Below are 22,262 nucleotides of genomic sequence, written 5' to 3'. Positions count from 1 at the left end.
TGTTTTGAGAGTTGTCCACTAAGATATCACAAGTTGTTGCAGTCGTAATTTCTTAACACACAGTGATAAATAGATAGTTAGTCACTATTGAGGTTAAGACTCAATATCCACTTAGCCAGCTAAGAGAGAGAGTTCAAGCCCTTAATCACCCCATCAACCACCTCTATCTGTTCCTCTTTGAAAGGTGGAGCAGCTGGCTCTGCCTTTATTCTGCCTTCATCCACGTGTATTCTTTACCCACATTTTGCAAATGTCTTTTTATATAAAGAGCTTTGCAAGGAACCAGTTCATGATGCACTGTTTTATTTTATCTGCTAGCCTACAAGAACGTACTAAAAACATGTGGCTCCGAGCTGAATCTGTGTTCTCTCTTCTTTGGCTGTGGATTTACATTGAGAAATTGCGTGAAAGTGGTTATTAGAGTACTGCTTCAAGCCAATTCGACAGGGAGTTTGGCAGCCGGAGGGAGCACAGCAGCGAGGGGAGAATGCAATCTGACAATCAACTCACAGAGATGTTAAACAATATTGGCAAATACAACCTACATGGGGGCACTTGCTGCTTATTAAGAGAAAATTCATGAAAATGTCCTGAACAATGAATTTCAGGTGAAATGTATTAAAAGGCATGCAAAGTGAAATAAAATCTAAATCAAGATAATAAAGCAAGATGTAGATCAGCTTATGCACTTAAGTCAATAGCTGTATTCCTCTATAGAAGATAATGAGACAATGCAGTTAGACATGGGTTGACCCATTATCCAAGCTCCCCAAAGGACTCCAATCCTGCAGGGTAGCGACACAACATAATTAAAGCAGCATGGGATTAAAACCAGCCACATCATGTGTTTAAATATCCTATAAGGGTCAATGCATAAATAATGACAGTTGTTTTAATGAAGGTACACTAAAGTCTCTAATGACATCTGTCACTGCAGCATCATTTAAAGCTTTGAAAAGTGTGATACATTTTCTCATTACAAGGTCTTCCATAAAAGCAGAGCTGCATCTGTGCTGTGCAGGGAGCGCACTGTGTTCTCTGATGCTAGCATTGCATTTCATTACTAATTCAGCTGTAGCCATCCCAAGCATTAGTGTGATGTTAATGCAGTGTGAAACGTACTCAAAACACGGGAAAGAGAGAAAGAATTCCTAATCTGCATCTATCATGAACAATGGCTAGAGCGTGGAGACGTAAATTTAACTGGAGAGCTCTGATGAAGAGAAACACACTACAGTCGTTTGCAACAGGGAAACATCTCACTAAAATAAAAGCTAGCTTTGTGCTTTCATGTTTCATCTTTTTCCCCTTTAGGGGCTCATAGCTGCAATAAGAGAGGAAGTCAGCGTGTCGCTTGTCACCGTCTTTCTGCTACATCTCATCATCAAGAGCGCCGATGGACTGAACACGTGCTCCTCGTGCCTCTCTGATGGTGGTAATAAGCCAAATAAACAATCCTTCACAATCAGAAGACTATCTGGATCAGCACGAGACAGCATTGATTTGTTAAATATTATATTCATTCACAGACATGTGAATTCTGTATCTTGATGCAAATGCCAACTTTGGACTGTTTACTCAGTGAGCTGGTTCACACAGGGGTAAAATACTAAACAGTAGTCATCCAAGAGCACGCTTCAGTCCTCTTGGATCACATCTTTGATCAAAAAGAGAATATCTATGGAGATAGCAAAGCAATTTCTATCCGTTTTTGCCCTCTACACATACTTATGTTCACACCTGGAACCTGCTTAGTACCAGCGTGATCTGTAGGCCATTCATCAATATTTTGTTGGGTTTAACTCTTTGGCAACCATTCAAAACCACATAATCTAAATGGTGACTCTAAATCAAAGCCTGACACTCAGGCTGTCAAACAAAGCACACAAGCAAAGGACTCACCAATTAGAGATTCTGAACAGCTTCTATAAAGCTGTAATTCTTGGTGACTTTACAGCAGGCTCCTTTGAAAGATACTGCCTCAGGAATATTTTATGCTGCTGAGAGTCAGGCCATGAGCAAGCTACAAACCGAGCCCTGCGACGCGGACTCGGGGCAAATATGCAACACATCAGACTGAGCTGGAGGAATTCCTTAAATAGTCAATATTATTTAAGCAGTTCGAACACAGGAACAAACAGAGGAAGAGCAAACATTACCTGCTGTTTATCAGACAGCAGATGTGCAGTTAGTGTTGCTTGTGAAATATTCAGTTTGAGTAGAAAGGGTGGAAGAGGAAAAGACAGATGTAAGAGCGAAGCACAAGCTATGTTCAAACTCTGAGGACAACGTGTGATGTGGGTAGCAGCCATCCATCCTGATGATGGCAATACAGTGTTGCCACAGAAAATATAGTTACTGTCACAACACACAGAAATCTGATTAAAATAGAAAATGACACAACAACCAAAGGCCAATGCTCCTAACAAAACTGGTTTGATATTTTGGAATATATTCATGTCACATAATATCAGTTATGTGGTGGTAATGACAATGTTCAGCTTTTTGAAAGGTGTGCTAGCACACAATGTACTTTCAACATTTGCAAATAAAGTAAAACTCTTCTACTTTTGTTATTGTGAGAAAATAAAATGCAGTTGTTAATGAACCAACTTCGTTACTCTGTTTGATGGATGAAGTTAAAAGTTTCCAAATTGAGGACAAGCATGAATCAGTGAAATTCTGGCTGTTTTCTGTAAGGAAAATATCATGAATGGGTCATGATACGCAAACCTCAAAGGAGACAACAGTCTGAATCTGAATGAGGCATCAGGTCCCAAACAGGTTCCCCTAACTGAAGGATCACCAAACACTGAGTGAAATGTTCCACAGCAGGAGCCACGCTTACAGGTCACAACGCAAATCATATACAAAAGGAGAGAAAACCTGAGAAAAATCTTCTTTTCACTTCAGAAAAATCCATGCAGTTTTTAAAATATCTCCTACTGCAAACTCCTGAGTATAAACAACACTGACAGCAATGACAAATGACATCACTACAGCCCTGCTGTGCCTGTGTGCCACTAAAACCACATAACTGTATTTGCCTGCAAAAAAAAAGCAGAGTAACATCCCTGAAATGCCACACATGAATCATGAAGCCTGTGATCATTTCACTTCGGGCCTGTTCTTTCCTCTGCGCCGCACTTCGCTCTGCTGCAATATATAACAACACTGAGAGGCTGAAGCCACACTAGCAGCTCCGTCCACATACTTCCACTCACAATGTTAACATGGTGCTGGTTAGCAGGCAGAGTTTGCCATGTTCATAAGCTTAGAGTGTAGGCATGCTAACGTTTGCTAATCAGACTGATAGGAGGGTGAACCAAAATATTAGACAACTTGAAATGTTGACCTGATGGTGGCGCTAGAGTAAAAGCCACAGGATCATTAGTCATTATGATTCATCCTCTGGCATGTATGCATGTATGTATCAAATTTCTTTGCACTGTGAGCCAAAAAGGTGGATCAGCCAACCATTGAAGGGGTTGATCTGCTACACCCAGGTCCCACCTGGGCCAAGTGTGGCTAGAAACTGTGACTACCATAGTGCCATGGGACCATGTGGCAAAGTACTGGCTGTCTTTGTACTCATAAGTAGCAATTCTGTTTATACACAAATAAGAAACAGCCTGAACTGCCTCAAATATTACTTTTAGCAGTTTTGTGCTTGTTAAAGTTGTTTGATTCAGACTCTGGAGATGGAAGTCTACCTTTACATGTGCACAAAGCAAAAAAATCAAGCACAAAAGGACTGAGGCGATGATAACTGGCTGTAAGTCAAGGCAAGATATTGGAATAAAACACCAGACAATCACCTTGATCTACTCTGAGCACGCCAAGCAGGCAACATGCGTGTCACAGCTATGATAACGAAATTACCTTTTCATCGTCTTCAGTGAAAAGCTCTCCACTTGAAGACTTGTTGATGGCCTGAGCAACTCCAATGATCTCTCCATCGCTGTTGCGAATGGGCATGCACAAGAGCGACTTGGTTTTGTACCCTGTCAGCTTGTCAATTTCATCGCTGAAGCGTCGATCCTGCAGTCCACAGGGACAGTAGAAAATAAAGACACAATGTAAGCACTTGTTGCAAAGATGCAGCCCCCCCTTTTGTACTGACAGATGACCGTGCAGTAAAATGTACAACTCATCAGGACGAGGAAAAGTGTATGAAAAGGCAATGTGACAGACAGCAGCATCGTTTCCTGAATAGCTTTGCCCTGAATTGTGACTTGAAGAAGTGGTGCTCAGGTGGCTGCTGTGTTTGGACATGAAAGCAACTTCACTTTTCATTTCTATTACTGAGAATGACCAAGAAGGAGAGGTCTGCTTGGACATTTCTGAAAGAGTCTTTGAGCAATATGATGACCCTGGCTTTATCTAATATCATCTTACTTTCTTAAAATCAAGGTGAACAGAGTGACATTAGAAAAACAACAGAGAGAGAATGATACCTCTCCTCTGTTTTCTTATTTTTAAGACTCAGTGGTGATTTGTGTGAATCTGTGGTTTGACACAGGCTTTGCTGTTGGCTTTCATGCTCTCAGCTCAGTTTGACTGCTGATCAATTAACTCTGACAGGCTGAAGGTAAACGATCTGTCTGCCTGTCTGGGACTCTCTCGCTCTCTCTGTGACTCACGCAAACGCACACGCACGCAAAAGAGGCGCGGGCACCTGGTAAGCGTCGGGAATGTTCACCGTCTCTCCGTGCTCGGCCACGTATCCGATGATCCCTTTGCCCCACGGCACCTGAACTTCATCCGAATTCATGGAGGGCAAAACCGTGGTGCCCGCGTGCACGTCAAAGAATTTGGACACGAGTGTCTTCTTGTTGCCCGTTCCCTCCACCAGAAACAAGGAGCACCGGTCCGCGTCCACCATAATGCAAACAAACACCAGGATTTTGTAGCTGAGGCTCGTTAGATCCAGGTCGTTAGAGATGTCCTTCACAAGCTCCAGGAAAAACTCTCTTTCGTTGTGTTCTTTGAGGTAATATTTAAAATCCACGGCTGTGGACGGGTACTGGGGGATGTTGACTCTGGACTCCAGCAGCGCGCTCAGGATGTGCGCAGTGGTCGGGGGCAGAGAGCTCGCTTTCCTCAGCAGGGCTCTCCTCCTCATGCTCGTCAGGGGCTCCTGGGCCCTGGAGTTCACATGCTCGTCGTACGTCCTGTTCACGTTGATGGCCTTGGATCTGGCGAAAGTTTTGCGCAGCTCCTTCTGCGAGGCTCTCCTCTGCAGACCGTCGCATTTGCTCGCCCAGCTGTCCTTGCACGCGTTGCTCTTCTCCTCTCTCGGCTCGGCGGGAGCCGCGGCCGCCGGACTTTTGCTCGCCTGGTGGTTCTTGAGCCATTTCTCCACCATGCTGAAATTCCCCTTTCTGTTCAGGTAGTCCTCGAACAGGTCGGGATGCGAGTCCAGGAAACTTTCCACGTCAGAGAACACCATATTTGGCACTGCCATGTCTGTTCTTCAGATGATCCTCAGTGAACCACATCCATGAAGTCGCGCAGGGAAATATCATCTATGAGGCTTTACTGAGGGTTAAAGTAGAGAATCATTGGAGTACCATAACTTCCATGATGCGCTATGCAGGAAACACCCCTGGAGCTCTGGCTGCACATCCAGTTTCCACTCTGTGGGGAGAGGGATGGAGACTCCCTTTGCGCACCAGCATATTCCTGCACAGAGGCATCTCCACACCGCTCACTTCATTTAGGGGCAGATCTGGAAGCAGATCTTAGTCGAGCAGCGTGGAAGCAGACTGAGGCTCGCGTAGACCATCACGGGCAGTGGAAATCTCACCGAGAGCCACTACCGAGCATCACCGTCGTACGGCTCTTCTTGTGTGCAAATGACGCTGGCTGTGGTTGGCTCGGTCCCGCTGACGCTGGCTTCGTCACACAGACGGGAGCTCCGGGTTGCCTCAGCAATCGACCCTCTGGCCATTTGAACCGCTTGCCCTCCTTAGAGAAGCGCTCAGATATGAGGATGAGGAGGATGGTAATTAGGGGAAATTCATCGACCATCTCAGCATGCATAATATATGATGCACATTGTGAACTATTCAGTATGTGGGAATGGTGGATTGCAGTGGTGGACCAGCCCAGCAATGTTTCTTACTTTTAGCAGTAATTCAGTGTCATTCTCTAGATTTAGAAGGCTTCTTAAGAGCAAAAGACCCTCATGTGGGTTGATTATAACTTAATGAAATTATGCTTCAGTGGCGTCAAACATGATGGATTCTTGGCCTTTCCTGACAAGGCTGTGGTGATGGCACTGCAGGCTGACAAGAGGAATCAAAGTCAAGGTCGCCTGAAGAAAAATGTTTCATAGCAAATATAAGAGACATGTAGAACTGCAATTGGACAATATCCTTTTCACAACCCCCAAACTTTGGCAAATGTGGAATCTGCAGCGGCTGGTCTGTACCATGTAATAGTGTAGCAGCGAGTTTTATTGGCAGGGGGATGTCAGAAATCAAATTCCTTTACACGTTATTGGTGAATCTGTGTGCAGGTCAGACTTTTGAACGCTAGAGGGAGCTATACACCACAACATGGACTGGGACGTACAGAGCAATTCTGATGGATGAAACAGTCCCAGCTGCTGTGTCCTATCATGGACAGTCTTGGTCTGATGAGCTCTTGAAACTAAGAGATAGGAAACCTTTGATATTTACTACTACCGCTTAAGACCAAGCCACAACTTACTGTCTTTTTTCTGTTTTTGTCTAAATACAGTCATCCAACAGAATGTGACTGTCCAGCCAGTCAACATCTTTATCCCAATATGGAGTCTTCTCCAACATTTACTGAGGCCAAACGACCAAGAAGTATAACCAACATCACAACCAACCAATATATAACAAGTCACTTCATTGAGGGAGAATAACAAACAAACTTGTGCATGTTGCATGACACGTCAAACCAGCAATAGGTCACACACAATGAGGTACCATTATGAATGTAGAGCAAAATGACAAATCAAAATGGTCTAACTTGATTCACAAATCTGCATGAGCCATAACTGTTGCAGCATGAACATAATCATAGCCTGACGTGATCATCCACACCCATGGTAGTCATTATTTGACAAGAAACCTAATAATAATCATCATTCTTCTTCTTCTAGGAACACATCCAGTCAAACAAATGACAAAAAATAAAGTTTAGCGTCAGTTTTATTCAAATTGCATATTCAAAAATCAGGTAATAAAAAACTGTTGAGATATCATCAAACCAGAGGCAGAAAAGGCATCTTCATACTTAGGACAATTATTAAGACAACTTAAATATAAACGAAGAAACTACTGAGAAGGCAAAAATAATGGTTGGTCATCAATTAGCAAACATAGTACACAGCAGTGCCAACATTCTAAATGCACAGTATATGGATTAATAAGTTATTATAAAAAAAGTAACCTGTTAAAACCAGGGGATATCATTTACTCCATCACAAAGGAGGATCATATAGTAAACAAAGGTACAGCTGTGACAAACATATCATGCTAACACCCTCAGATTGTTTCTCGTTCTACCTGATTTTGAAAGAATGACGAGTCCTGGCCTCATGATTAGTGTGTCAGGACACAAATATTGGCAAAGATACGCAGATGAAGAGTTTTTCATGAAGTTGCAGACTTCAGATATTCAATTAGATCTGCTCGTTCATTCTTCTTTTTGATGCCAGCAAAGATCATCTTTGTTCCAGGAATGTATTTCTTGGGGTTCTCCAAATAAACCATCAGGGTCTCTTCACTCCAAATGATGCCTGGAATTGAAATGAGCAGAAACAGTGGAGAATAATGTTAAAAGCCATGTAGCACGACTCCTAGGACTGTTCAAAGACTGTAAGTACACATGTGCGGTATTTACCTTTGCTTTTGTTAGCATCAGTATAGGAGAAGCCCTCAGCCTGGCCTGTTTTGCGTCCAAACAGACCCCAAAGGTTGGGCCCAACCTTGTGCTTTCCACCATTCTCCAGAGTGTGGCACTGCGCACACTTCAAGACAAATGTCTTCTTGCCTTTGGCAATGTCTCCAGGCATGGTTTCTCTGAAGAAGAAAAAAAACAGACTTAGCTGTACATTATTGTAAATAAAGTGACATTTTGTTTTGTCACTCTCCTTGGCTGCTTTTGATTAGTGAAATAAAAAAACTTTCCTCATTCTGCCACAAGGGGGCGCTCATTTTAATGTTGCGCAACTAATGCGGCGCTGGCATTGTTACAAAACGAAGTTTGGTAACTTCACTGAAGAACATAGTTTCTATGATACTACACAAGCACTGCCTACATATGTATATATGCGTACTATCTCCGTGATGTGATGAACACCAGAACAAACAAAACGGGACATACACAGTACGTTTGACAGACCTAATGTAAAAATAACGCTAGACACCAGTATCAGACAAAAAACTACGCGAATGCATAAGAAAGATCGACTGAAAATTATCTGGACACATTTTGTGGCAGATAAGTGACTCAGCTTGTTGGATAAGAAATAACTCTTTTCTCCGGAAACCGGGGAACATAGACCACGTTTCCCATTGAATGAACCGGCACAAACACTCGCACGGAAATATATTAAACTACGATCAACGACAGATAAGCCTGATCCTTTCATGGCCTCATTCTTACCTGGTCTTGATATGTATTCGATGGACTTATTCGGACGGAATTCCTCAGCGTTTGTCCTGCTGCCGGCTCACTCACCAGTGCTTCACAATGTGCTCCCCTTCCGTGAAGTTACTCCCGATTACAACGTCATCGGGTCACCTGACCTGTTTCATCACCATCATCGTTACTACACACAATTGATCAATGACTTCTGTCATCAAATTGCGCAACGTAAAGGTGTTCACGGAGCAACTTTCTGATGCCATTACTATACACGAAAAATTGGACTGTTCACATTTCATTGATAGAAACCAGAGTAAACACATCCTGTTATTATCAGACACGACAAAATGACTCTACAAAGGATCTTGGAAAACTGAATTAAAATTACACTTGTTGGGATAAACAGTCTGTCTGCGAGTGTCAGAAAATGTAGCCCAAATTAATTTTTTGTGTGTTTTCATTGTCATGCACAACAGCAAAGAGTCAAAGGTGTGTGTTATATGACAGTGCTGGGAAAGAAAAGTGCTTTCCATACATTTACACCTTATTTACATAATTTCAAATGAACGTTTCCCATCATGAGCAGGTCTATACTGACAATGACAAGCTGTAAAACAGAGGAAAAGCTTTAATTGGAGCATGTTAAAGTTCAGGTTGGGTTTGAGACAGACACAGACAGATGAGAAGAGTTTGGTCACCCCTACACATAAAGTCACTTTGTTACATCAGCAGGCTGCAGGACTTGCTGCTTTCGATGCTGAGGCTACTTCCGTATTTGAGGGCCCTTTGTCTTATGTTTGCCAGATATGCATTCACACCACTCTCTTGTCAAGCATCTTAACGTTTGTTCAAATAACTGTTTTGTTAGTTCAGTAATAGTTTAGTCTAATCTGGTGTATCTCTACCTTGCTGTAGCTGTAAATACGTAGCTAACAATCGTTAACGCTCTCAGTGGAGGTTTCATCAGTTGTGTAACATTCGCTAAAGTGGTTTCCTTTATTTTCTTTTTGGTAACGTAATTTACGTAATTCACTGTCTTCAACGCAGTAGCCAAACATACGCTGAGAACATCGGCTAACCTTGCGTTATCGCCGACTTACCGCGAGAGTTCGAGTGGGGCGAAGTCTGACGCTGTGATCGTGGCTATTATCTCTTATTATCTAACTCTTGTAACGTTAAATAACTAACAGGTTTTCTCATAGAGGTTTACATGGACCCGTGGTGAGCGCCTCATTATTTAAACTAAAATGCAACAACTAGGTGTGGCTCCCATTAGACTAATGGGAATATGTTCCAGGGTTCATTTCAAATTCACTGTCTGGTAGGCTCATCATTGGCTTCACAGAGTTATCATAGCAAGCTTCACAGAGCACTCACTGCCTACACAGAGCAACAAGGGTAGCCAGTTTAAGTCCTATTTCTTTTACAAGTAGTGAAAAATGGTATTTACATCTTTATATAAAAGTAGCAATACCACATATGAAAATACTCTATTACAAGTAAAAGTATTAGAAAAATCTATTTAAAGGCCCTTCTCACTCAAACAGGAGTTTTCAGTTGCTCTAATTACCCCTCTTCTCAGTCTAAACTTTTGGGTTATGTTTAGAGTTATGGCTTTCTATGACACTGATTTCACCAAACTCTACAACCTCAAAATAACCTAATAACAGTGTGCCTTTTCCTGCCCCAACAGGTGCAAAAAAAATTAACATGAGACTGAGAGTGAGGGAGCTATCACAGTCCTGAGAGGAGTGCAACTCAGGCAACATAAATAAATACACCTGTGTGAGAAGGTGTGCGAATATGAAAGTATTAAAAGCTATTGCACTCATTATTCAGAATGTTCCATTACAGAATGTAAGTGATTGTACATTATTGGATTGGAGCACAGTTCTTGAGTAAATATACTTAATTACGTCTCACCACTAAGCAGAAGTGTATCCAGCATAATTAATTTGAAGTATGAAAACTAATTCTAAAATCTAAGAAAATCTAATTTTGCTGAATGGCCCTTTTCAGAGTGTTGTATATATATGTATAAACAATTCTGCATCAATAACAATCTTCCATTATATATATATATATATATATATATATATATATATATATATATATATATATATATATATATATATATATATATATATAATGGAAAATTGTTATTGATGCAGAATTGTTTTTGTTTGTTTTAACCTGGTTCTCATTTTAACTGCTTTACATGCTGCTGGATATTTTAATCTATGTATGTAAATGTACAATGTACGATGTAAAATCTTAAACAACAAAGTAATAGGTAAACTGTAGCTGTAAAATAAATACATAATCTATCAGAACTGTAGTGGCGTATAAAGTATAAATTGGAAATTGTCAAAATTGTGCTTTTGTAGCCACAGCGCTGCTTAGTGATGGAACTGATGGAATGCTCGTCTGATGCTACGAGGACGGTGAGATTCGTTGCCAGGCAACCATACACGGTTCGAATATTCAAATAAAACAAAACTGTAAAAGCGGTTAAAGCTTCAGATCTGTGTGACGATTTACTTTTAGTTACAGTACAGGGAAACACGGACATTCACCGAATCATTTTTAATTGTTAATATAGAAAATGAGCAGTATGCCTGCAGTAGCATATCGTTGCCCCAGTTTGACCTCAGAGCTCGTACGTTAGTGCGTCACGTGCTCAGTCACGAGTGGTGAGTTCATCATCAGTTGGACAGTGGTACTCCATGATATCTTCTGATCAGGAAACTGATCAAGTGGCGGCCTTATAATACGCATAATATCCAAAACTACTATCTCCCGACGGCCCCGCATCTGGCTGCTCCGAGTCCGAGGTTTGCGTGAGTCCGTTTCCGTGTTTTGTGGTCAGCCACTATCCGCCCGCGTTCGATCCATTCCGGCGATTTCTTCCCGCTCAAAGCCGATCTTGCTGCAGGGAGGAGCGAGCGGAGTGCAGCTGAGCCGAGCCGAGCCGAGCATCACAGCCCGCATTCAAGGAAACTGGCGAACACAGCACTTTTCTTTGACTTTCCATAATGTTCTAGCGTCCGAGCAGCACACGCCTTCAGTTACGAGGAAATAGACGAATTCGATGTGGACCCTTATGGAAGCCGTTTGTCTTTGAGAGGCTGGGAATCTCTGCCCAGTCTAGGGAGAGACACCCCCCACCACCCCCCCAATTGTTCCCTGCGCCAAGAACTGTAAAGACATGGTCATTACACCGCATCTGTGGTAAGGCAATGAGCTTTTCTCTCTCTCTTCCAAGGCAAGTCGTGCTTGTATTGAGGAAACTACCGTGTCATAACAGTGCTGTGTTAAATGAAGCAGTACAGCCCAGCTTTGCCGCTGGGTCCAGCCGCTCAGACTGAGACCCCAGCATCTCATCCTTTTGTATTTGCATCCTGAGTGAATCACCGAGGACCAGTCAGACGTTAGCACCTAGCTGCCGCTGCCTTAGCTAGCTGCTGCTAGTCTGACGGGGACGACCGCGTATCAAAACATGCGTGTCCCAGCATCACAGGGACGCCGTCATGTATCGAGGAGCTCTAAAACATGGATGCTGTAGTGGCAGTGATAAAAACCGCCAGGCAGCCAACTCTGTAACTGACTTCGACGATGTAAACGTTAATGCGTCACTGACATTTTCACCTTTTTAACTGAGCTCCATGGCTTCTCCCGCCGTCCCGTTAGACGACACGCTCCTCATACGTTGGACCATCACTGACTAACACGACCTCCGTTCATAATCGTATTCCGCTCATTATGCTGTTAGCGTTAAGACGCCAACTAATTGAAAGTTAGCCAACTTCTGTCACTTCACTATATCACTCTGCCTCCTTTTCAACTGAAGGTCAGCCAGTGACTTTGCAGTTGTTCAAAAAACCACATAAATGAAAGACCAGCAGAGGGGACTGGAAAGCTCCGTGCATTAGTTGGTTGTCCCTGGCATGCTTCGTTGAATTGGTGTTGCTTTGATCAGCAGGGATGATTTATTTTCTGATGCATTTCTTGGCCCGGCCTGGAGAACCCTTACCCTGAAGGTGTCCCTGTCCCATTTAGATGAAGTCTTTGCAGAGCTTACGTGCCTCATCCTTTGATAGAGGGAGAGGGCATGAAGCAGACAGCCAACCTCATTTTGATGCTGAAAATATTGGATTCAGATTGTCTTTTTTTTTGCCACATGACATTAACTTTGTCTGCAAGGAGTAACGAAGATAATTGCTCCTTCTGACTCGTTTAATTAGGCGACACATTCAAGCACAAAGTTCATACAAATTAAAGCAGCTGCCAGACTAATGTATAGCTTTAAGGCTGATGACTCATGTATAGCTGTCGCTTGCGTTTGCTTTAATGATTTGTTCTTGATAATCACCAGTATCTCATTTGTTTCATTCTCTTTTATTAGCCTAATCAGTTTATGGTTCTTTTATGTTCTGGAAGTGCAGTGCTTGGTATCATTCAAAATTTACAGAAGCCACCAGTGTCAACATGATACCTGATTTTTACTGACTCTTTCTGCTATATCTTAATTTCCTGAATATAAACAGGTTTCTTTAACACTGAAATGCACCAGCTAACTAAGTATTGTTCACACCGGGCAACAACTGACACAGGATCTGAACCAGAAGTCAGTGCCAGCGTTCAGCTCTTGACAGTTCCCAATATGGGCACAAGTCAGTCCGTACTCCAAAAGTATTACAGTGTGATACCCAGCTCTACCTAGATGATGTAATGTGTGCAGCAGGATAAACTGGCTGTGTCCAGTTAGTGTTGTTACAAAAAAAAGAAAAAGAAAGACAGGCCTACCTTGAAGAGAGGTGCTGCTTACTGCTTCCAGATGTCACGGAAGAGCTACATCTGTTTAGCCCGCTATTGTACACTCAGGTAAATGGTGAAAACACTGCTGTGCTGATCGATATGCATTATTAGCCAGTTGTAAATTCACACAATAGTTGTCCTTGAAGACCCTGTAATATAATCTTGGGACATGAGTCTGCTTTTGTTGGCCGGCTTAAATTATGCAACAGAGAGGGGAGATCAGCAAACTTGGTTCACTGTAGAGTGCTGGTCGATAATGTGACATTGTGGGTGGCTTGGATGTGGTGACAACACAAACATGAATGTCTTTCCAGCCCTATTACAGCACAGTTAGCAACATGCTTCATCGTATTACATGTTTGTGACTAGTGAGGCCATTGACATTTGTGTGGCTTTACATTTAATGTGCACTAACAGCTGCAAACATCCAAAGAGACAGTAGAAAGTGATCTCTGATTGTTTTCTTGGTATTACTTTAATTGCTCTTGTTTTGGCTTGGGGTCTTGTGGTGCTGCCTGACATATTGGCTGTCTAAATCTCAAGTTTATTTTCTTCATCCCTCCCAAATCTCACAGAGCAGGGCACACAGATAGTGGGATTACTGCAGTCCTCTAAACCTCTCTCCAGACAGCTCTGCGTTGCTCTTCCTGGCTTGACCCACGTCAGGACAGATGATAGTCACTGCTTCATTCCTGATACTCTATTGATCCCTGCAGGAGAAATTTGACTTTTCACTCGCCAACGCCCCTTAAGGTCACAGCACACATTTGGCTCCAAAAAAAGCCCTGGAGCCTGGTAGAATTTAGCATCCTGTTCAAAGACATTTCAGTAGACCACATTGTAGATATTGCAGGTGACTGAACCTTGTGCTTGTCACTGTACTGCCCAGCTCAAACTTCATAAAGCTCCTCACAATTTTGGTCTTTCAAAGAAAGAGGGAATCATGTAAGTTGACTGGCTCCCCAATATCATTCACACGATCACAGGCGCTGTAGCTGTGCTTACAACCGCAATAATGTATAATATGGATCTCAGCAGCCTGTTGGTCCCTGGGTTTTGTGCTAAAACAACACAAATATTATTATATACAAAACTTTAACCTTTAATTAACTTTTATTATAATGTAGTAAAACAACTGGTATAATGTTTTGGTTTATCAAACATTCCTAATTACAGTATCCTGCAACAATGCTACAAAGCTTTTAATTTGCTCTGTTGATGCTTTCAAACAGAGGGACACTTGGAGACTTTATAACTATTTACTCAACTGTAGAATGCAACTACCTGCAAACAACTAAATTATTTAAATTAATATATTTTTTAAATGTTATTTTTTTATTATAACCATTAGAGATTATTCAGCTTGTTTTGATAGTTTGAAAGTGTCTCCAGAGCCCAGTTAAATGAACCTTCTATGAACCTGTGGGCTGGAATCCTTAAATTTAGCATGAAATTCACTCCGTAATATATAATCAGTTGATGGCCGTGGTTGAGGTTAAATAATTTTCTCCCCAGAACATCTCTCTGGCAGTTTTCATCATTACTTTTGATTTGGGAAAACCTTTTCCCCAAATACTGTTGCTTTTGTGGAGCATGAAATGAGATAGACAGAACTTATTTCATGTGTGGGATTTAGCTGAGAATGCATTTTGGGGTAAAAAAAAGCGAGAAGGGAAAGGGAAGTGAAAGTGTTTTCCTGCTTATCTAGACATTTCATGGACGTGGAGCAACACAACTTGAAACAGTTATGAGGAAATTAGGCAATGGCTGATTTTCATGAAGAATTCTTTGCAGTCTGTAATGCATGAGCACAAACAAAGGCTACATGTTGCAGAAATTCGTTTTTTAATTAATTTGCACCTTCATTCCTTCACCACACACCAAAACATACAAAGATTATGTTGAGGGTAATCTTGTTACATTTGTCTGTAATTCAGTAATGTATCACATTACTGTTCCTAATTGGGTAATCACATTACAGTTACTAGTCAAACAATTATGTTGTTGCTTGTGTTATAAGTTACTAAGTTACTGTTACTACCTGCATGATACAGCTTCCTTCAACTCTGACACTGAAGTAACTGAATATTTGGGTTCTGAGTTGAAGATCCTGACCTGTTTCCCTACAATATAGACTATATTCATGAAATTCAACACACCAACACCATCTTGTGCGCACATGGAGAGGCCCTTCAGCCGGGGTAGCCATGTGCTGACTCTGAGGAGGAACAGGATGTCTGCTGTCAGCTTTGTGGTATTCCTTTATTACAGATCACAAAGGAAAGATCTTGTGTACGTCCTCCTTATTAGGATGGGGATTTGTGCTGATATGTGGGCATGTGAAAGGCTTAACGTTAAATTGCTCACTTGCAACTAAGTGGCAGTGCATCACAGGCAATGTAGTGAATTAATGCAAAAGTAATGTAACAAGTAGTGTAAAGAATTCCTTTCTGCAGGGAGTAAATAAGTAAAGTAATGCATTACTTTTTTGAGTAACCACCCCAACACTGATAATGGTATATTATTAAATTATATGCTGTGTATCCTGTATGTGCTGCATATATTTATTGTTTTGCAATACCAGGCATTTGCTTTATAATACCACACTTGCCCATACTTTCTCAGTGGCAGTTGCAACCCTAACCCTCATGGCGCTGGGATGGTAAGACAAGCCAACTAAGCCTCAGGGCAGCAGTGAATGTGGTCGTTAAAGTTTGGTGACATTTTACTCCAACTTGAGGCACTAAAAGAATGTCGACAGACCGTTACATACTAGTTCCATTGTTACTTTATGTAACTGAAAGCTCCTCTTTGTCCAGTAGGATCTTGAAACATCCCAACCACGTCCAATTATCGGAGCGTCAGACTTTTGAAATTTGTAGGAAAGACTGAGACTGTTATAAATAGGAATGTGGTCCTTTAATAGAAAATACCACATCACACCTAATATCTTATTTGATTTCTACAACTAAAGTCCTTTGAATGATAACTGGATTCATTTTGTAATCTATGTCTTATTGTATACGTATCACTGTATATCATGTTTTGAATAGGCTATTCTCTACACTATTAGACTAATAGACTAATTTGACTAATTTGAGTGCCCAGATTTCGGGTATTTGCTCTATTCCGTTTGCATGAAGCACCATACAAGGTTTTTTAACAGACGAACTGACTCAAAACAGTTTCCCACAGAGTCCTTTTCAGTCTTCATCATTCATTAGGAGGTTTTGCTTGCAGTGGACTCATCCATGAGCAACCAGAGTAAAAGCCATCAATTACAAAGGTGTTATAGCAGTAAAAACATTAAGTGATAGCAGCACATAAAAACAAACCGAAACAGGCAAAACCAATAAATAACACACTGGCCTCTTCTCTCTGGAACAGTTGTACGTCTCATTGTAACAGGATGGACCTTAGTGCACTGATACAGTATGCTAGCCACGTTGTAGCACACACACACACCACCATTTCACAATGACAGTTTTGTGGGGTCAGTCACGCTTGGATTGACATTGTTCTTTAGGTCTTGACCAGGTGTTCATGAAGTGGCACTGTAGCATGGCAGGGCCTGGGTTGTACTCCAGCTTAAAGGACCATAATCATGGTGACTGGATTTAGAAGATTAAGCTCATGACTAATCAGGTCCTGATTGGGCGTTCCCCAACATGGTAACTGGCCACATATAGAGCAGCACTGATGTCCATCTAAACAAGAGTCAAACAGACACTTTTATATCCATGTGCCTCGAAAGTTTACTACGGCAAATCCTCTAAAATCCTTTTCTTTAAGAAATTAATCAGTACATTCATCAATAACAAAAGTCGTTGTTAGTTGCGGCTCTACACTGTACACTACAAACAAAAGCGAGCAATTGATTCATTTTAATGTATGTAAAGTTTTCAGTTTGCGTTGACAGTGGTGAAGTGATATGTTCTGCAAAGGTTTTCACTTCACTTTTACTTACAGCAGCTTTATGTGTGTTTTGGTATTTTTCGAAACAACTCATGTCCTCATGAAAGGCTGCCTATGTCTTTAATTTACAGTAAATTTCATTGAAAGTACTCCAAATTCTATCTTAGAAACTAGATTGAGCAGTGTATTAAAACAGCAAAGTTTACACTAAAAGTACTCCTCCATTCTGCTGCCTTATCAGGTCAAGGAGAGTGGCTCTATTAAATAGGCTAAGTGGAATACACTATCTGAATAGACTAAGCACCTCATCTTAGTAGCTTGGATCCTTGTTGGCTTAAGACAGGGCCGGGATGATGACGTTGTTAAAGGATCTGAATTATAGATTATAGTGTGTGAGTGCACTGCACAGTTGCATGTGACAGTGCATATTGCTGAAGTGTGCAGAGCTGCTCAGTGGCCTCGGGGAGTTTCCCTGACACATGGGAGAGCACATCCTGTATTTTAAACCACAGGGTGCTCCAGAGTTGTATGTATACAATGCCTGTCAACACAAGCAGCCTGATGCGACACATATATCACTGCCTGCCTGGTCCTGCACTGCTGCACAATTTCCTCTATCTGTCTTTTAGATGTTGTCTTCGACTTCATCAAGTCATTAAAATAAAAGTACTACTGCTATTTACTACTACAACTAAAATGTCAAAACATTATATAGAACTTAAAGTAGATATGGACAGTTTTATCAATGTAATATTGTGTCATGATATGAGATTTGATATTGTCTGTTAACTTACATTTATTTTCCAGATTTTGATTAATCAGGTGATTTGTCAATATACATTGGTTGATTCATTTTCTGTCAATCAGCAGATTGTTTTGGATTTAACTATAATATCTTACTATAGAGTATATGGCTGAACAATGTGCAAAAAAAAAAATCATGCTGTGATTATTTTGACAGATGTTGTGAATGCGATATGAGTCACAGTGTTTGTGGAAATAGTCATTTTTGAATTTCATTTTCACTGAAAAAAAGGGACAATACTGTGATTTTTGGTTTCTGTACCAAACAAGCGTGTTCCCTTACATCTGGAGAATATGCTTTGTAGGCCAGAGCATCTCTGTAGCACCACAGTGCTTAATTTTTAATGTAAAAAAAAAAAAGCTGCCCCTGTGATTTGGATCTTATACTTGGCCATATTGTGATTTCAGTAATATTTCAATTAAATTGTTCAGCCGTAGTAAAGTAACTACTCACAGGCTGAAAATACTGCTTGTCCTACATTTGTGTGCAGCACTTTCTGACAAACCACACCGGTGCAACAATGCTGTCCTCCATACATGATTTATTGTGGAGCTGCTCTATAAATCTGGTGTTTTCCTAGTTTTGAATCCTCCATCATAATTAAGCGAGAAAGTTTATCAGACTGTTCAAATGCCTGTAAGTACTGCATCTTCTGAATGTTATTCCTGAAAATGTGTCCTCGTAAAGGTTCAGTAACATCCTCAGTATCTCATTTTCTAAACTGAACAGGGTTTGTCTGTCTGTTTAATTTCTGCTATCTTCAGTCGATGTATGTTTTATCAGTGCTGAGACCTCCTGAGAGCTGAGACAATTACACAGCACCACTGCAGGCAGTATTATGGGTGTCAGCATGAAGCAACACAGTGCTATGACTAATGATTAGAACGAGCACTCCCTGCTGCTATCTGAATGTAAGGTTAACAAGACATTTTGAATCTAGTATAATTATAAAAGATATGATCCCACCAGTACTAACCAAGTACTTCATGTTTTGAGCCAGTGGATGTTGTTATAGCTGGTATATGGTAGTCATCACTGGTTTGTGACCTTACAGTAGACCTGTAGATGCTTTCCTGTATTGATTTGGTATCCTCATGTAATTGCCATCATTATCATGGTGGTAATTAGATGGATTTATGTTTCACAGTCTGGAGGGACAATCTAAATCTCCGGCAGTGGAGGCAGTGACCACAGTCAAACTGACTGGGTGATCTGCCACATTTCCTGACTGTAAACAGAGTTCATTGCTTGTAGAAAGATGTAGGGTTGCAACCAGTGATTATTTTCATTATAGATTAATTGTTTGGTCTGTAAAGTATTAGAAAACAATTGAAAATCGCCTGTGAACGCCAGTGAATCTTGGTGACGTCATCAAATGTCTTGTTTTGTTGGAGCAGCAACAGTCAAAAGCTCAAAGTAACTTTGCTTGAAAACTGTTGATCAACTAATCGACTAATGTACTGTTTGCCTTTAAACTGAAACAGGCGCATAGTTACAGGCTCAAGTCAGTATTGGTTAGAACTGAAACAGCTAGTCGATTATTTGATCTGTCCATCGGAACTGCTACAATTTCTCAGGTTTCGCTTCTCAAATGGGATGATTTCCTGCACTGGGCTCATGACAAACATAGTGAAAGGCTTATTCAGTAATGCACATGTAATGAGAGGAAAACTTAAAAACCAGTGTTTCAAAGAATGGCTCAGGGGGCCTCGACTGAGCATCTGTGAGTGAGATTAACATACTGAAATTGATGGAGTTTTGGTTTTACATAGTTCATGTACTCATTTCATTAAAGTAGAGGAAGCGTTGTTTGAGACTTGATCAGAGGCAGTGTGGCTCTGTGTCTGGTATAAACAGCACTGCAATAGAATGAGGAAGGTGAGGTAAGTGCAATAGTGTAACTTCCTGACCTTTGTTTTTCAGATGAACGGCAAGCAGTGAGCGTGCTTCAGTGTCAGAGGATGCTCCTGATCTGCGGGGCGCAGTGCTGAGGGTGGTCCACGGAGCCAACTGGTGCCCACCATGTCTCACCACCAACACTACCAGCGAGGCCCCCATGGCCGCACCATGAGCTCTGAGGAGAGGAGCTCCACGCCAGTCAACAAGACCTCCACACCGGTTCACAAGAGCGCCTCTTCCTCTTCCTCCTCCCAGCGTGACAGCCGGCAGGTAATTCTTCTGCTAGTGACATCTTCTCTTGAGACAGAAGAACAAGAGACAGGGAAATATCAGTTGACTGGTCACAATGTATACATGGTTTTGTTCATTGACAATTACAACAAAATTTCAAGATGATTACATCCTCAAAAATGCCAACAAAAACAGATTCCTGCAATTCTGCTTTTAAGTCAAAGTTAAGGTCCAGTGTGTAACATTTAGGGGCATCTATTGGCAGAAAATGGCAGAAATGGAATATAATACTCATAGCTATGTTATAATCACCTGAAAACAAAGATCATTATGTTTCTATTACCTTATAATGAGCCGTTATATCTACAGAGGCAGCAGGTCCTATTCCACAGACTCTGCCCAGTTCCTACAGTAGCCCAGAATGGAAAAACCAAACACTGACTCTAGAGAGCGTCTTTTGCGTTTTTGGCAACCCTCGTGGCCAACGTAGATTCTCCTAGACGCTTGGAAATGCAGGGGTGAGGCGAGGGGTATTCAGTTGGTTGCTACATGCAACTTCACCATTAGATGCCAGCCAGATTATTGATCATTCATGCAGGTTACAGGTGTCCCCCAAACTGAGTGCATAATGACAACTGATCTGGCTGGAATTCGTCCAGATTCTAATTCCGGTTTCAAATCTGATTTCCTCTGTACAGTGTCTGTCCAGGTTAATAGTCACACGACTCCTCTGACTAATTCATGAGTTTAATCTGTTAAATTGTTTCTCTATTTTCTCTCTGCAGATAAATTCAGGCATACACAACAAGCTTCTGATAATGACTAATGATTATTATTTTATTCCCGCTGAAAAGTCCTTTAGAAAAGAGACTAATTGACTATCAACCCTACAAGACCTTATCAACTGATTAGATGACTAATCAGATAAGAAAGTGCAGCCTTAATTCCCTGGTTAGTAAGTAAAAACCTTGCAGACGCATGGTAAACAATGAGATACGCACTTATTTCACAGTCCTGGACAGGTGCTTAAACTTAACCCCTCCATCTGAAGCCCCCAGCCCTTGTTTTCCTGCTGAGCTGCTGTGTCACTGTGGCCGTGCAGAAACGGGACACCGAAACTAGAATCTCTGACATCACAGCTTTTCCATCGGCGCTGGGTGATGCATATTTCATGAGGGACAGGCGGAGGCTTGGTGCTCCACTGAACATGTGGCACGCTCTGGTATGCTGTGCAGGAGTCCAGCTTGTGTCCGCGGGAGATGGCTGTCCGAGGAGAAAAGGGGGTTGGTTTGAGAAATGGGGCCTTGTTTGAAGCACTCAGTCGATGACCTGCTGCTTGATGAGGCAGACCGTTAACCCCTTCAACCTCCTGCTCATTGTCCCTTTCTTTAATGTCGCCTGCTTGTTTCTGATAACAAGGCTTTCATGGGTGAAAGGGTTCAGCATTTCATTTCCCTGACGCTCCATAATCTTAAAGACAGCTTAATCTGAGAGCAAGGTTACTGTATCTATTAGCCTTTCTTTTCTTATTCATCTCTTTTAATGTGTTTAATGAAGTCAGGTACTAACCAAAGAGGCAGCCAGTAAGATAGCAGCAAATGAGATTCCCTTCATTTTGTACACCTGCTTAATCAAGACCTGAAGATAGTTTGCGGCATATTGAAAGAATCAGCAGCACACAAAGAATTTGATTGGGAATTAGCTCTAGATTGTTGCAGATGTTTTTAGTTAGGATGTAGCAGTGTTCACTAATTGCTGCAGGAATGTAGCAGTGGGCGATCCAGACACTTGATGTATCAACTACATAGGCAGGTGTATCATTCAAAATAACGGTTAGAGCTACAAATCCTCCTCTGTTCGATTCAGCTGTCTCAGGGTTTTAGCTCCCAGCCATTATGAGAATGTACAAGGAGAGAAAGGCCATAAGTCTCCTGCAAGTACATTTTAAGAGACACTGACTTTAAAG

At 41.5% G+C, this 22,262-nt stretch overlaps 3 protein-coding genes across 5 annotated transcripts in view; 1 reads left to right on the top strand and 2 right to left on the bottom strand.

Moving 5' to 3' along the window:
- The window catches only part of pde11a (phosphodiesterase 11a), a 35,693-nt gene extending 30,226 nt beyond the window's left edge, over nucleotides 1–5,467 (bottom strand). Inside the window, exons 1-2 of the mRNA XM_041951065.1 lie at nucleotides 4,679–5,467; nucleotides 3,883–4,041 (exon numbers count right to left, since the gene is read on the bottom strand). Of these exons, the coding sequence (XP_041806999.1) occupies nucleotides 3,883–4,041; nucleotides 4,679–5,467 (948 nt within the window). The remainder of the gene's footprint in view (nucleotides 1–3,882; nucleotides 4,042–4,678) is intronic.
- Nucleotides 5,468–7,169: 1,702 nt separating this feature from the next.
- Nucleotides 7,170–8,754, bottom strand: LOC121615927 (cytochrome c-b). Its single transcript, XM_041950460.1, has 3 exons — nucleotides 8,647–8,754; nucleotides 7,882–8,060; nucleotides 7,170–7,777 (listed from the first exon to the last, which is right to left on the bottom strand). Exons 2-3 carry the CDS (start codon nucleotides 8,051–8,053, stop codon nucleotides 7,632–7,634), a joined length of 318 nt encoding a protein of 105 aa, XP_041806394.1. The 5' UTR covers nucleotides 8,054–8,060; nucleotides 8,647–8,754; the 3' UTR covers nucleotides 7,170–7,631.
- A 2,752-nt stretch (nucleotides 8,755–11,506) lies between these two features.
- Nucleotides 11,507–22,262, top strand: part of osbpl6 (oxysterol binding protein-like 6) — a 38,109-nt gene continuing 27,353 nt past the window's right edge. Inside the window, exons 1-2 of one of the 3 annotated variants that reach the window (XM_041950426.1) lie at nucleotides 11,507–11,859; nucleotides 20,090–20,335. In XM_041950426.1, coding sequence (XP_041806360.1) covers nucleotides 20,189–20,335 — 147 coding nt within the window. In that variant the 5' untranslated portion in view covers nucleotides 11,507–11,859; nucleotides 20,090–20,188. Of the gene's footprint in view, nucleotides 11,860–19,831; nucleotides 19,890–20,089; nucleotides 20,336–22,262 lie in introns of those variants that run through there. The other 2 variants (XM_041950428.1, XM_041950427.1) reach the window with 2 other exon arrangements.

The sequence above is a fragment of the Chelmon rostratus genome, chromosome 13 (genome assembly GCF_017976325.1).
Source record: "Chelmon rostratus isolate fCheRos1 chromosome 13, fCheRos1.pri, whole genome shotgun sequence".
In the NCBI taxonomy this organism is placed as follows: Eukaryota; Metazoa; Chordata; class Actinopteri; order Chaetodontiformes; family Chaetodontidae; genus Chelmon; species Chelmon rostratus.
This window is presented reverse-complemented; position numbering and strand designations above follow the sequence as displayed.